The sequence below is a fragment of the Glossina fuscipes genome, unplaced genomic scaffold (assembly GCF_014805625.2).
Source record: "Glossina fuscipes isolate IAEA_lab_2018 unplaced genomic scaffold, Yale_Gfus_2 0, whole genome shotgun sequence".
In the NCBI taxonomy this organism is placed as follows: Eukaryota; Metazoa; Arthropoda; class Insecta; order Diptera; family Glossinidae; genus Glossina; species Glossina fuscipes.
In genome coordinates this window covers 3,566,692-3,583,554 of record NW_023998414.1, presented here as the reverse complement: position 1 = coordinate 3,583,554, position 16,863 = coordinate 3,566,692, and the positions used below count along the sequence as shown (strand labels likewise).

Genomic DNA, 16,863 nt, shown 5'->3' with positions numbered 1-16,863 from the left:
TTTTTTTTTTTATTAAATAATAATCGCGAAACATAAATCAGGGCCGGTTGGGGAAATTTTACAGAAAACAAAGATTCATTTTGCCATCTTTTTAAATTAAAACTTTTATAAGTTGAATGTTAAAAATTACAAAATTACAAAATTAAAAAATGTAATGAGATTTGGAAAAAAAAAATATCATTTTGCATTCATTTCATTGAATTTATATTTCTTCACGTATTTGTTTAATTTTTGAAAATGTAAAAGAAAAAAACGCCTTACAAAAATACTAATTTTCGTTTATTTATTTCTTCTTCAATTTTAACTTTTTTTTTTTTTTTTTCATTTTTCTCGTTTTCTTTTATTACACACAGCTCCTTTATTAAAATATTTATTTGTTTTTTTCTTCTAATTTCAGCGGTGAACGTATGTGGCGTATGTCTCATTCACTGCCTTCAGGAATGGTATGTAAAGAATTGTTTTCCATATTTTGCACTTTGCTTAAATATATTTGGAAAAAAAAAAAATAATAAAATAAAATGAAAAAAAAAAAAAAAATATGCAATAATATATTTTATATTTTTATTAAAATGAAATTTGAAGTTCAAAGTTTTTTGAATGCATTTGTATTTGTTTTTGGCATTTTTGACTAAAAGAATTGAATTTGAATCTATTATGTTGAAAAAAAAAAAAAAAAAAATCAAACATTAATTAAATATATAAAAATATACATATCAAATATAAATTCAAAAGGGTTACAAAACAAACAGAACACTCGAATAAAAAAGCAACAACCAATATAACCCAGTAAACAATATGTACTCAAAACACACGTATTCACATTAAAACAAAACCTTTTTCGTTTTAATTAAATAATAGAGAAGAACAATTTAACATATTTAAACACAATAACAGCAGCAACCGCAGCAACAGAAACAACAACAACAATAACAACAACAATTATAATAATAATCAAAAACAATAATTAAAAACGACGACAACAACAACAACAACACCAATAACAATAACAATAATAATACCAATAATCATAGTTTATGTAACAAAGAGAAAGAATTGCTTTAAAAAAAAAAAAAAAAATTGTTTTTATGACTCCATCTCTTTACTTTTCATTCATTAATTTATCACTTTTTGCAGCCTGTAACGTAAAATCTCTGCGAATAAAATAAATTCATAAGTATTTGCAAATCTTTTTAAGAATGTTTTCCAAAAATTTGTTGCCTTGCCTTGCCTTGTCTTGTCTTACCTTGCCTTGCCTTGCCTTACCTTGCCTTGCCTTGCCTTGCCTTGCCTTGCCTTGCCCGACTTAATTGCAAACATACATAAATCGCTTATCGTGCCTGAACTTAAGGATTCGATTTTAGTATTTTTCTTTATCGCTTTTGGATTCCAGTCCTTAAAACACGATTACGTTTTCTTCTTTCTATAATTTTTAATTAGTCTTATTTATTTGTAGTTTGTTTTTATGCAATATGAAAAAAAAAAAAATTAAAAAAAATTAAAAAAAAAAGCAACCAGACGTTGCCGTTGCGATTGCCTTATGCTATATACTCTGCTTATTCTCACCTTCGTTATCCGCTTGAAAAGTTCAAAGCACTTAAGTTCAGTGAGATTTCTTCTGACATATATTTTTTTAATAAAAGAGGATATATTAAGTTTAGCTACAACAACAACAACAATAGCAGCAGCAGCAGCAGCAGCAGCAATGCTAAAGACTTTTAAAGAAAAAAAAAAAAAAAAACAAAAATCATTAATTTTTCAAGATAAAGTTTTCAAATATCTCCCTCCTTCTCATAGCTCTTTGGAACAGATAAAAATACTTGCATGCGCCTTCAAGCTAAGAAGCCAAAGAATTATCATATCAAACTTTAAAAGCATTATTTTTCTTTCAATCTTCTCACCTACCTCTCCAGATTTTATTAGAAATCTCTAACGTCACTACAAAACGTTTAATTATTGCGCACTGCACGTAGACAATTCGAATTGGTCTTTAAACATTTGTCTCACCTAAAAATGGGTAAATTTTGCCATTATTTGCCGGTAAGACTTGATTTTTTTTTTTCCCAATAAAGCAGTTGAGTAAAGAGAAGGAAGAGAGGCGATCGATCAATTCGTAATAATGAATATATTTAAAGATTATAAAAAAGCGAATGACGTATCAATCATTTCGCGCCTTATCCACGCTTCACATCTCTTATATATCATTTGCGATAATTATGTATCAAAACATTTTTTTTTTTTTTTTTTTTTCTTTTATAGGCTAAGCAACAACCAGTTAGGTTCTCCAAGTGTTTGTAGAATTTGAAGAAAGAAAACAGAAAATTGACATGGATTTGAATTTTTTTTTTTTTTTTTTATCTCTCTCTTCTCCTTGAGGGGGTAACCGATTTCGTTCGTCTAATGGTGCTTGTAAGCTTCTATCATATTACCGTGTGCGACCTGTATTTAATGTGAGTTGAACACGTTTAGCAATGCTTGCACCCTCCACAATTTGCGCTGTTGCTTTAAGATGGTATAGCAAATAATTTTAACTTTTATTCTCTAATGGCTGTAAACTTTTGGGTCACACGAGAGAAACTAAAAAAACTTGATAAAAAAAATGTTTGTGTACTCTCTTACATTCCTACGATTCGAGAGATGTATTATTAGCTATGTGTTTGTTTTCCTATGTCATATTTGGTAATCGATTTTAACGATTGCCATATAATTGGCATTCGATTTTCAATATTCTGCGCCAAGTTTGAAAAAACCTGGGGCTTATAAATACGAAATGATAGGAATTGATGCAAATTTTTGAAAATTGATTGCTACCATTATTCTCTCTCTCTCTCTCTCTCTCTCTCTCTCTCTCTCTCTCTCTCTCTGTTGCTCTCTCGTTAGCCTTCTCAAGCTGTGCTTCTTTTGTAATAATTCGAGTGCCTGATCGGTCGTACGGCATGTTTAGCGCACAGCTTTGCCTTCGATAATTATGTCTAGTACGCATATTTTAAAAGGGGAAGAGAGAGCGAGAGAGGGAGAGGGGACCTACCTCTCTCTCTCTGAAAATACGAGCATTTACACTGACATTAGTACCGTTTTAGCTGTGGCTATAAGTCATCGTATGAATATTCAAATCCATAATTAAAAGAGATTACGACCTTATCGCAAACATGTCCACTCTTTAAAAACTGACTCGTAACTGATTGTCAGAAGAATTGTCCCGAAGGACAGTTATGTTCTGTCCAAGCCTGCGGGAATAGTATTAGAGTAATTCGGCATCAATTTTTAAGTTATCGTATAAAGGCCCATTAGTTTAGATGCATTCACTTCGGTTAATTGTCTCGAAAATCTCATCTATTACAACTACAATGATTAGTTGTCTTCTCGCTTCTGTCTCCCAGGTGTGGTGATTAACGCAGCGACTTTATGTGGATGTGAATTGTTTCACAAGCTTTTTACTCGTTCGCCTATTTGCAACGATTACTATTACCACAGTTTTTTTGAAGCTAGCGTGGTGTGGTGTACGTGAAGCACGAAAGCAAGTTTTTGAGTAAAATGTTGTCGTCAACCTGAAAACAAGAAGAAGAAGAGAATCTCCCATAAAAATGGATATTTTGTAGATATTGTGCTACAACGCTGTGTTTTCATCTTAGTTAACAGGTGTCCAAGATTCGTTCTATAGTGAATAGTTTTTTTTTTTTTTTGTTTGCTTTATTTAACTATTTGTTGCTTGCTGCAGGAATATATCCTGCTGGTGCTGGTTAAATTTTTAACACGCATACCGAGATTTTTAAGGAAATTTATCAAGAAACGAACCTTCTTTTTAAGTATTATTTCGCAAGAGTTTCGCAAGACGCGACATGCAAACCTGTTATCTGGTAAATAAGTCGCCTTCAAAAAGAATCAAATGCCAATTAGTGGAGTCATAAGGAAAATTCCCTGTTTAAATAACAGTGAAACTCGTATATCTTATGGAAGAAATCTATCTATTTGGTGTTGTTGTTGTGTTGTTGCTTTCCGATTTTATACCTTTTCTTTTTTGATTACTTTAAAATTATTATTAAATCATTGAAAACTTCTTAAGCTTTATCATATTCTGTCATCTTCTGCTGCTCTCTCTCTTTGCTCTATTTTGACCTCAATTTTTTTTTTTTTTTTTTTTTTTTGGGTTTTCATTAAATTTTTAAACTCATCTTTAATATGGAAACAGGTTACAAACGAGAATATAGTACCGATGAATTCATAAAAAAAACACATTCGAATAAAAAATAATAATAAAGTAAATAAATCTATATGTTAGGGCTTGCTTTTGGCTTATAATGAAATTGATTTCGACAACATTTTTTTTTTTCTTCAATTTTTTATTTTTACGGCATTCATAATATTAAATATTTATTTCCTAGTATTTTGGTGGGGGGGGGGGGGGGGTAAGGTAATTATTTTTTATTGATTTTGCCTTTATTTTTATTTTTCAATAAAAAAAGCATTTTTAACGTGACAATGAAAAGCAGACCAGCCGACCACCAACAACCGGTCGTGATCAGATCAAGTCACTATTTTCATTCGATTCTTAAGCATCAAAATGCATTTGAAATTTTTCGCATATTTTCGCTTTTATATTATAAAACTGCGTCTGTTTGATTTTCGTAAAAAAAAGATTTCTTTTTAATAATTTTTATTAAATTAAAGATTTTTTTCATTATTTGCTCTGCTGTGCTGCAACTACTGCAGAATTTATTTATCATGTACGAAAGTCAAAAGTGAATGCGATTGATTGAATTAAATAAATTAAAATGATTTTTCTTAGAGAATAGTTTCAAGTGCAATTTTCAATGATTTCTTTATTGCATAATTTGCGGTATGTTGCCTTTTAAAATTACATATAACTGAAAATACATATATATGTATACATACAAAAAAAATTTTTATAAAAATATATATATAAAAAATTTTTATAAGTAATACATTTTGCGGAGAAATCTTTATAGTTCGGGCCGCTTTAATCATATAATATATGTAGGATTATAACTTATAATGGAATTGATATCTTTATGATGGCAATTATCTCTCATGCAACGGCCCTTTATCGCTGCTCATATGACTTCATTTAAAATTAGCAAACCGGCCACAAGTTTATTTTTTATTTATCGGCAACAAAGAGTCGCGCCACAACGTCTTCCAAACCAATAGTGATGGTGTGAAGATAAAAGATCTTTTGTTTTTTTTTTTTGTTTTTCCATTAAAAAGTCAATGACAAACGAAAATCTGACTTTGAAAAGTAACTTACAATCAGATAATTATGATATATTAAAACGCATCATTTGACGGGTAGATTCTATCCAGAAATCCACAAATTTTGGATTTGTCAAGAACGATATCATGAATGTGTCAAGCCCCCGGCAACTTATTGAATGATGGGTTACGACGTGTGACAATCATAAAAACTTACTACATAGACGTGTAATGGTCACACTCGTCTAATATAATATATAGTGGGACACAAGCCGAGTTTTAAATAATCCAAATCAGTTCGCGTAATATTCGCGCATATCTGCGTCATAAACTAATAACACATACAAACATTCTTGGCATGTAAACGCTTACTTTTCATAAGATTCCCTTATATACGGGGATGTGGGGACTAAAACGTAGACTAATGTAAGTAAAACTTGTTGCAGAGCTTGTTAGAATCAAGTACTTATTTTGAGAATTAGATCCATCATCGAAGACTGGGTGGCATAACTCATTTTGTGAAGAAGTTTACAATGTCCAGAGACGGAACTTTCAAATCCCAATAATCCTATTCAATATCAAATATGAAATCTATTGTCGTTTGTCCCATCGGTCCTTGTGCACATTTGTGCAGCATTTCTAGGAAAGTTGCGCTTAATCGCAAATATTAAGGTGCAGAGTTTAAATTTGGAAAAATCATTGAAAGTTCTTGCACCTAAGTGTCGGCATTGAAAACGACCCGAACTGATCAAAAGATACGCGGACAATCCGTACATATATCCTCCATAAAAATTGGAAACGTTACCCACACTCTTACCATTCAATATTTTTATACCGTATTAACAATTAATTGTTGTTTCGTTTATTTTTATTTTTATTTTTTTTTTTCTTTAAACTAAGGCGACGACGGCGATAGGCGAATTGAGGCACATTAACGACTCAGTCATAGTGTAATATAATTTTCTTGTTTATTGTTGCCCTATTAAGGCCTACTTTTTGTAAGAGGCATTACTTATATGAGTGAAAAAATGCTGCCATCCTGTTCAAATTTCCTGAATTGATTTTATATGCAATCGGTTTTTGTCGGGAAATTTTTCTAAAGTGATGCTGATCCAAGCCACTCTCTATAGTATTTGCTTTTCCGATAAAACAAGTATTCTATATATATATATATATCTATTACCATCAAATAAGAAATTAAATCTGGCGTTTTTGCAAAGATTGTTGAAATTTGTTGAGTGCCCACATAACTCCTCTCCTTGGAAAACGTTTCTTTTAAGTAAATAAATAAAAATTTTAAACTTTAACGACATTTCTCGTAAGATCCAATTTTATTTATATGGTATTGGAGGCAGCGAATAACCTCATCTGAGCCGGCTAATAATAGATTGGTGATATTTTTTTGTTCCTGCTTTAAAAGATATTTTTTTCGCGGCCATATTTTCCTTTGGGTAATATCTTCTGATCGAACTCGATCGACTATATAATCCCACTCGCAAAGGAGGAAACACCAATGTCTCATACATATCAAAGGCCCCATGTGATGCTTGTCTTACGATTTTTATCACATTACCTGTTTTCATCGAAGGGTCGGGCGTAAAGGGATTAAATACATTATCTATATTAGGAAGAGGAGAGCTAACTTATGAAGTGGATTATCAAAGAATTGCCCATTTTTGACTACGGACACGTTTTCGCTTTAGGGCTATGTACTATAGAAGCGAAGTGAAAAATTTTACCGTTTATGAACGAACGTAATTAAAAATTGTCTTAGAATATCACAGTGATCGAGTCAGTCTTTTTATTTACTTGTGTAATATCTATGGTTCGGTTATAAGCAGTAACAAATTCTTTATCTAATTTTTTTTTTTGCCTAATTCTTTAAACAATTATGTAGTTATATGCAAGTTCGAGCTCCTATTGATTTTTCTTTTTTTTTTTTAGCGAATTTCCTATTTTTTTTTTTTTTTTTTTTTTTTTTTTCAACCATCGGTTTATTTATCCCTTCGGTCATCAAATTGCTATTGTATGAGGAACTGCATTGTTGTTGTTGTTGTTGTTGTTGTTGTTGTTAATGTTGATAATGATGTGTTCTATTCTTGTAAACCTCAATTTTCAATTTTCCTTTTAAATATTTCCCGTTCTTTGTATGCAATACTGTATGTGCGTCTTGTCGTTTCATATAATTAAAAATATTAAAAAAATAACAAAAAAAATAAAATAAAATAAAAAATTTAAATATAAAAAAAAATCACAATTTTTTTAAAATATTGTTTTGCATAAACATTGAATGACTTGACCTTTTCTAACTCTTATTCTATATATTTATGTGTGTGTGTGTGTGCGTCCCTTCTATTACGTATTTTAATAATTTTCCTTTCATTGCCAAAAAAAAAAAAAAAAAAAAAAATTAAAACAAAAAAATTTATTTAAAAAAAATTTTTTTTTTTTTTTAAAAAAAAAAAAAAAAATTTTGATTTACAACAAAAATCACAAATGAATAGAGTTGCGTTAAAAATTTTTCCCAAAAGTGTAACGAACCAAAAAGCGCCATCGACAAATAAAATGTTCAAAATTCTTTGAATTTCGAAATTTCAGTCACGTTATGCGTTTTCACCACAGGACACAGATTTCACCTCATCGTATCCTGGACCCTCAGCCATGAATCCACGCGGCAGTGGTCGTGGTGGTTATAATGATTTTTCAGGTGGTGGCAGTGCTATGGGCTCCATGTGCAATATAGCACCCGCTGCTAGCACAAACTCTCTTAATTGTGGTACGGGTACTGGCGGTGGCGGTGGTGGCGGCGACGTCGGCGATAGCGGTGGCGTAAACGGCACCAATTTGATTGTGAATTATCTGCCTCAAGATATGACAGATCGTGAACTGTACGCATTATTTAGAACGTGCGGCCCCATTAACACTTGCAGAATCATGAGAGACTATAAGGTACGTTGTTTATTTGTTTATTTATTTATTTTTATTTTTTTTATTTTTTATGTTTTAAATTTTTTCTTACTATAAGCGAAAATAAATAAATATCTGAAAAATAGATAATTTCTCTTACACGGTTTTCATTCACGAGGAACCAAAAACCGCATACACAGATAGAAATAGCGTCGCGTATATAAGAACAACACATATATTATATTCAATCAATTCGTTTTTTATATAATTATAAAATTTTATTCACATTTTCATGTTCCTCTTCAAAACTCTATTCAATCAATGGCAATTTCAATTATCACACACAGACTGGCTACAGTTTTGGTTATGCTTTTGTTGATTTTGCTTCCGAATTAGATGCCCAAAATGCGATCAAGTCATTAAATGGTGTTACGGTGAGGAATAAACGTTTAAAGGTAAGGAAAAATAATTTGTAAACAAACCAAAAATATGTTTGTATGGATCATAAAATGATAGGATTGATTAATCGATTATCAATTTTAATTAGAATTATCGGTGATATATAATTAATTAATTAATTATTTAATTTATATCAGGAAATTGCGAAAATATTGTTCGAATTTTGATACGCTTTCTTCTTTACACACAAACAGCGAAAGACAGTCCCCCTGAGCCGAGGATAACATTTTTCCAAAAGCGAGTTGCAATCTTTTTTTTTTTTTTTTTTTTTTTTTTTACTTTTTTATTCAAAACGTGGGCAATTTAAATATATTTGGTCAGCAAGTAAGACAAACTATTTTCATACTTTAATAGATTCATGATTTGCCTTCTGAATAGTGCAGGCTTTTTCGGGGCCGCAGTTTGATTTCGATAATTATTTTCGTTGTAGATTTTTAGATGGCAATCCATTCGAATCAATTTCTGTGTGGATAGTTATAAGAACACAAGCTGAGATTGAAACAGCAATGAAAGATCAAGTTCAAGTGCTCGAAAGTGATAAAAATGTGTACAACAATCGCGACACTCTCGAGTGTAATATAAGCTTTGTATAAAGGGGGGCTTAATTTCAATAGCATTTTTTTTTTTTTTTTTTTTTTTTTGCAAAGATAAATTAGAACTGTTTTCTGCCGATCAAGTCCTATTAAGGCTTCATAGTTTCCGTAGCGTCAGTGGGCATCGCAACGTCCTCCTCCTTCTGCAATTGTTAATATCCCCATTTGAAATTCGAACGAATAGTCCTTTCCGCGTCGCTTCTCTAACTGTGATCCCATTGTAGGCGTCATCATGCTTGTGCTAGTGTAACATTCAGGAAACATTCTTCGACTGCCTGGATATTTAAAGGAGAAAACAGTAACTTAAAACTTCACTAATGAAAACTGGAGTCGCTGCAGACAAGTCTTTATTCATATCAAAGTTGCTTACACTATTTTTTAGTTTTTGGATTTCTGGCGAAATGTGTCTAGCCATTGAGTAAACATGCAAACAACAACACTTACATCTTTACATCTATTAAAACATTGGGAAAACAGAGGCCCGATCGTTAAGTTCTATCGAGAGTTTGTTTTCGCGCGATATCGTTCCTAAACCTGAGAAAAATGTTTGGCAATTGAATAAAATAATTTTTGACACGAACTCACTCACCATATGTATGAAACAGTCACAAACGTTTCCCTTCTTCACTTCTCTTCTCTTCTCTTCTCCTTTTCCCGCCATATTCTTTGGCATTGTGATCTATATTAATTGCCATACAAGGACATGTAATTTTGTTTACTTACTTGTCATGGTTACTTTTTTTTTTTATCACTTTGTATCAAATTTAGTATCCAAAAGCACAATATTCACAATAAAACTCTCCAATATCAGTTTGCTGTGCTAAAGGAAGGGATGGGATTGTTGAAGAAAATGAAATGAATTTGAATGTGCAAACAAACGTATTTTACAACCTCTAAGACTGTTATGGTTCGAATCGGTGGAATGAATGAAACGAATATTATCCATATATTTTTGATAAATGATCCTTGAACCGAAAAAAAAAAAAAAAATATATATATAAAGAAAAAAAAAATGTATATATATACGTATATTTTATATATATATATTTGTATATATATATAAATATATTTTTTTTTTTTATGGGTAATACTGAAATTGATAAATGAAAAATAAAATGTTAAGTAGAATAGAAAACATGGTTTTTATTCAAATTATAAAGGGCGAAAATTTTTTTGATTTTCCTATGGCAAGAAGTTAAGGAATCTAATAATACTGCCTGAAAAGCGAATACAATATTCATTTACCGATCGATTCCAGAATCATTTTCTGCATATATGTCTATCATCCGTTTGCTGCCCATCTTGCTGACTCACGCTCAACCTACGGCGCAAGGACGAAAGCTATTGAAAATAGTTTGGATCGGACCACTCCACGCATAATGCCTTATTTTGAATATTCGTTATATAAATAATAGGGTGTAGGGTGTGATAGAGGATATTTAATCGTGGACCAGAGTCGGGGCCCACACTATAATGTCTTTTCTTTTAAAATTTCTTTGAACTTTTTTTTTAAAAATTCTCTCTTTAAACTGTTTTTACTACATATTGTTGTTACAATAAGGAGGAGGACACAAACAAATTAACTTCAGTATCGTTTATGAAGTTTTCATATTTATTATGGCTAGACCTTACAATTGAAAAAAAAAAAAAAAGTCAAAATAGCAATAGCTTTGCTTACTACACCTATCGTATGATTTCATGTGCACATCTCTGTTAGGTCGCTTGGAATACTCATACGGCTGTAAAATTGTGTCCATTAATAATCTAAAATTGCTTATCTAAAATATCGTTAGATTTGATTTTTTTTTTTAATCAATCGCAACTGGACAGTAGTGTGTACATTAAATTAAAAAGACAACCTCAACTAAAGGAAAAGACCTTTTTTAACAATCGTAAGTCATAAGGAGTCACCAAAAAAAACTTCTTTTAGTTGATTTATAAGCAGAAGAATGCGCAAAATATATTCCACTTCCTGGCATTTTTTTTTTTTTTTTTTTTTTCGATTTATAAATTAATTAAAAACTTGAGGGGAATGCTTAAAAGAGAGTAAAGTCATTTACACATCGTAACTTTACAATTTAATAGTTTGTTGTTACGTTAAGGTCAGACAACGTTATCGTTTAAAACAAAACAAGTAACTTTTCTTGCCGTCTGTCCTTTTCATGATGTGCTCTCTCCTATCCCTCTTTTGATATCATTTATCATCAATATAATTATATATCGAATTCCCTTTGTGTTTTTTGCCTGCGTCATACTTTCTCATGTCACACTAACGCTCTCTCTCTTTCTCTCTCTTTCTCTCTCTCTCTCTCTCTCGTTTTGGTCTCTATTTAGTTAAGCTTCTTATCTCATACGTACAATTCAATTTGTATTGTCCTTCATCCTTACACTTGTCACTGCTCCTGTGCATGTACAAGCAAATCTGTTAGGGATGCGTTGTGTTGTGTTGTGTTATGTTTCTTTCTATGTTTCGTTGCTTTTAACACATTTAAAGCTTCATTGTCTTTACCACTCATTTCGATTTTCATTTCTATCTTGATGGTGTTCACATTTCACTTGATTGTTATGTTATGCTCGCATTGTTGTTTCTTCTGATTTTAATAGTTAGTGATAAAGCTCTGCTACTAGTTATTATTGTCCGCATAGAATGAGTGCGGATGAATTCCATGCACTTTACCTTGCGCTGACGACAATGACACCGAAGACAGACTGACTGATAGACAGATAGACAGACGGACACCAAACCGACAGATAAGGATGCTTTAGTCTTTCTCCTGCAAACGTTTCGATTGTCGTTTCATAAAACCGGCTGTTATGTAAAAAGCGCAACGCAGGAAAGACAGTTCCTTTCTCTCTTACATTTTATAATAATAATAATAATAATAATAACTAAATATAAAATTTATTATTGTACACAAGTAAAGGAATTTCTTGCGAGAGAAATGATTTTCTCGATTTAATTATGTTATAAATTTTGTTTTCATTTTCATAGAAGACAGAAGATGGAAACATTATTATATATATTCTTTTTCAAGTCTCTTTTTATTTATCTTTTTTTTTTTTTGCTTTTATTTTTTTTTGTTTTTTTTTTTAAACAATGAAACCAGTTGTTGGACATTAAGAGGAGAAGCTCACTCCAAATTGACTTTTTGCTTCTTGCTGCTGCATGTCTTTGGCTTGGTGGTTGTTTGGCTTTCGCCCGTAAACGTGACACGTTCATTAATTAATTAAAAACCTCAAATTAGATTATTGTCTGTCCGTCCGTTCTCTCTATGCAATCTGCTTAGTGTAGTTATTGCACTTTTTAAGCAATTCTCTCGCACTTTACATTATTTAGCTTACATTTAATGAAAAATTAATTACCAGCAAACTATGAAAAATGAACCATTTTTCGCATGCATGTATATCTCGAAGGATTCGCAAAAATAAGTGATAAATTACTTTGGGAATATTTTCATATGCACAGAGGAGCAGTAGACAAAGGCAACGCAAGAAGCAAGCAAGCAAGTAAGTAAGTGAGAGGCTGTGCATTATAAAGATTTTTCAAAATGTAGATTAGAAAATCAAGTATAGAGGGGGGGTTAGTCATTATTTTTTTCGTATTTGCTTCCTATTTATTACAAGTGGACCAAGCATTTTTTTTTTTCTTCCATTATTTATTTATTTAATGTAAGAAAATCGAGACAATTAACGAGTTGAGAAAGAAGGAAAGAAAACGATAACTGAGTTTCACTCAGAAATGGTGTCATCATCAGCAGTCAGTAGTAGTTAGTAGTTAGTTCCAAAATTAATTTAGGAAAAAGAAGCGGACAAAATTATTCTATCATCATTTATGATGGGTCTTGAACTTCGATGTGTGGGAATATATTGAAAAATATTTGTGATCCACATTCCTAGTAGGATATACGAATTCCGAGCAACTGCTCCTCATATGTGCTAGAATATCTAGATATCGTCATAAGAAATAAGAAAGTAAATAAACGCAAATCAGCTGAAACAAGTGATTTCCAGTTTATGGTCGCGCTTGCGTTTCGTGAACATTTCCAGGATCTTATCAATTTTAAAGGTTCTTACGTGGCTTGAATTGTAGCTTTTTCGCTTCGCATATTGTGTCGCGAATATGCAGCTTTCCTGTGAAATGAGCATAAAAAGTAACGCTTCTCTCATCAGATTTTTTGCTTGCAAGCGAAGCTAGATTATTATGCGCACTTTGAGAGTACAAATAAAAGAACAACAAATATCGCAAAATCGACTCAAGACTAATCGGAAATATATACGTTTTGTCTCTATTTATGGGCATTACAAAAAAAAAAAAAAACTATATAACAACGAGTATATATTTACCGTAGTCAAAACATTTGTTAGATATCCGCCAGCCATTTTCCAAGCTGTGTTATAATAGACTTCATAGAGGCGAAAAGACTTTAAAGCTTATTATTATTATTATTATTATTATTATCATTATTATGTCTGACATCTATGGGCTTTCGCAATTCAATCCATTGCAATTTTCAATTTAATATTAATAAAATTTTGAATCTGATAAGGTATACCGCAGATCCGCCATCGCGTTAACATACATTCTCCTGATAGAGTACGGCTGTATTGGTAACGGTAAAAATCAAATGTCGATCGAAATTATTAATAATTTACTAATAATTTATAAAGGACTTTGCTATGCTTGACGAGTTTTGCCGAAAGTAAATATGTATTTTTTTCTTCCTAGGTTTCATATGCTCGCCCGGGTGGTGAATCCATAAAGGATACTAATTTATATGTAACCAATTTGCCGCGTACAATCACAGATGATCAATTGGACACCATCTTCGGCAAATATGGCTCCATTGTACAAAAGAATATACTTAGAGACAAACTGACTGGAAAACCGCGTGGCGTGGCATTTGTAAGGTAAGCTAGTCAAATAAAAAGAAAAATTAAATTGAAAGACGAAAGAAAACAAAACAATGATTAAAATGAAGAATAAATTAAAAACAACAACAACAAAAAACAAAAACAAAACAAAAAACCTGCCTTTTTTAGATTCAATAAACGCGAAGAAGCTCAGGAGGCCATTTCAGCTTTAAATAATGTAATACCTGAAGGTGCCTCACAACCGTTGACCGTACGCTTAGCCGAGGAGCATGGCAAAATGAAAGCCCATCAATATGTAACACAGCTGGGCATGGGAACAACAGCCGGTACTATACCGACAGCAACCACCGCCGGCTACAATAATATGGTGCATAGAGGTAGACAAACTAAAACACGTTACCAAAAACCTCATCCTTATCAAAATGCACAGAAATTCATTTAAATTTATTTAAACAAAAAAAGATAAAAAAAAAAAAAAAAAAAAAAAAAAAAAAAAAAACCAATATATTCAAGACGCGTTTATTTTTTTGTGACAAAAAAAAAAAAAAAAAAAAACTGAAGAAGAGAAGATTATCGATCTTTCACAGTATATACATATATATGATTATATTAATTAGAGAACCGTTTTAAACCCCGATTTATATATAAATATATACACACATCATATATATATATATTGATTATAATAATAATAATAATAATAATAATGATAATAATATATCTCTCATCTTAATATTGAAAAACAAGAAAAAAAAAAAAACAACAAAAAAACAAGAAAGCAACAGGACGATTTGAATTTTTAACCGTTACGAACAATTTCACCATTGAGTTTGAATAAGTATTTAAAATGATTACTTTTAAAAAAAATTTTTGGTTCAGGGTGCTCGATTTTTTGATTCATCATATGATATTCATTTATTAATTTTTGAGTTTTCAAAATTGTAAAAATTATTTTATATATATATATTTCCATTTTTTTTTTTTTTTTTTTTTTTTTCGTTTGAAATTTCGTTCTCTTGTGTGAACGTTTTTTTCAATTCTCTAAAGGTTAAAATATGGGAAAAGAAGAAGAAATTATATTTGATCTAACGACATTATTAAAACGTAATTCGAGATGTGAAGATATTGAAAAAAATATTTTCGTAAAATTATAAATAATCTCTTAATTATCTCTTAATGATTGTATTATAAAAAAAATATAAAGAATTATTTTAAAGAGAATTAAAAATTAAATTCATAACTATTTTAAACATTAATCAACAAATATGAAAAGAGAGAAAAACAAAAACACTTTTATATATTTTTTATATATATATATACATATATATATATATATATATAGTTTTTACAGTGGCTACAAAAAGTATTCACTCATCATTCGTTTATAGTTAGCTTACTACACTTGAAAACACAGGAAAAGAATAGAAAAAATTACGTTATTTTCCTCTACTTAAGCTTTTACTTTAAATTTTATCGTACCTAAGTCCAGCCTTAAATAACGGAAAACACTACAGCCAAATTAATTCTTGGTTTTACTGCATCGTTATTGGGGAGCAGTTTCTTCAATCAAGATGTCGTTTGTTTTGTAGTGCCTAAAGACAAACAAAATATAAAACTTTATCGCCGATCTCCGGCATTTAGTTATTGCTGAAGCAAACAAATTCTTCACTTGCATTGTTTTTATTAACGGCAATGAGTTCAATGCTCAAACTTTTCATTTTCCTTTGTTAAAATAAAAAGGAAAAAAATCTCTCATCAATAATTCTCTTTAGCTTTCCCAAGTCATATTTTCTCTATACTCACCAGAGAAAAGATATATTTTAGATCAGCATGGCACCACGCCCGTACTATTATATAAAAATATAGAAAAATATAGATAAATGGGTAGACAGACGAAATTGGTCTGCTTATCTTGTATTCGAACTGACGACATCAGATCTCGTATAATCAGAAAAAATATTGACTAAGAGAATAAATTTGATTTTAAAGTTATTGCTATTACTTTCGCTTTCAGCCCTCAAGTATAAACGTATGAAGATCAAAATACTGCTCTCTCTCTCTCTCTCTCTCTCTCTTTCTCTTTCTGTCTTTCTTGCTCTCTTCGCAATTTATACTATTTAAACTTCGGCTTAAGTATTTACCACATAATTATACTCAAACGTGCAATGCAAAAAAAGTCGTCATCTCCGCAAAATAAAATATATATATATATATATATATATATATATATATTTTTCTTTTTTTGAATTTTTGTGGTAAGTACGTACATACATCTAAAATACACAACCGGTCCGAATGTAATTCCTTTCTTGTGTTTATTGATTATCGCGAGTTTACTTCTTTCCTTTTATGTAAATTCATTACTTGCGCAAATTAGCAGTGCTGCTTCCTGCTTTGCTATATATGATGTCGGTCTGTTATCGTCGCATAAATATTTATTTTTGATTTCAATGATTATAATATATCATTGCGATTAAAAACTCTAAGTAATGGTAATTAATAATTTCAAACTGTTCTCATAATTAAATGGCGAACTGTATTCACATAGCCACCGCTACCGAGTGCGACGCGACACATCCTGAAGGTATTTCGTACTTTTAAATTATATATACTTTAGAAGATGACAATATCTGTGTAAAATTAAATTATATATCCTTTAGAAGATGACAATGCCTATGTATATGCAAGATTCATTCTCAATTAAATAAATTATTTGTGCGATATTTTTCGTAAATTTATCTGGTGAGGAATTTTTGAAGCCACTGCGGGTATTTGTTTTCAATATATTTTACATTTTTTTTTTTTTTTTTTATATAATTATTTT

General features: G+C 30.7%; 1 protein-coding gene across 5 annotated transcripts in view; it reads left to right on the top strand.

The window, feature by feature from the left end:
* Window positions 1-16,863, top strand: part of LOC119644711 (sex-lethal homolog) — a 67,246-nt gene that overhangs the window by 42,426 nt on the left and 7,957 nt on the right. For 3 of the 5 annotated variants that reach the window (XM_038044423.1, XM_038044427.1, XM_038044424.1), the window contains exons 2-6: window positions 398-443; window positions 7,807-8,157; window positions 8,463-8,570; window positions 13,894-14,075; window positions 14,208-14,416. In XM_038044423.1, the coding sequence (XP_037900351.1) occupies window positions 398-443; window positions 7,807-8,157; window positions 8,463-8,570; window positions 13,894-14,075; window positions 14,208-14,416 (896 nt within the window). The remainder of the gene's footprint in view (window positions 1-397; window positions 444-7,806; window positions 8,158-8,462; window positions 8,571-13,893; window positions 14,076-14,207; window positions 14,417-16,863) is intronic. The other 2 variants (XM_038044426.1, XM_038044428.1) reach the window with 1 other exon arrangement.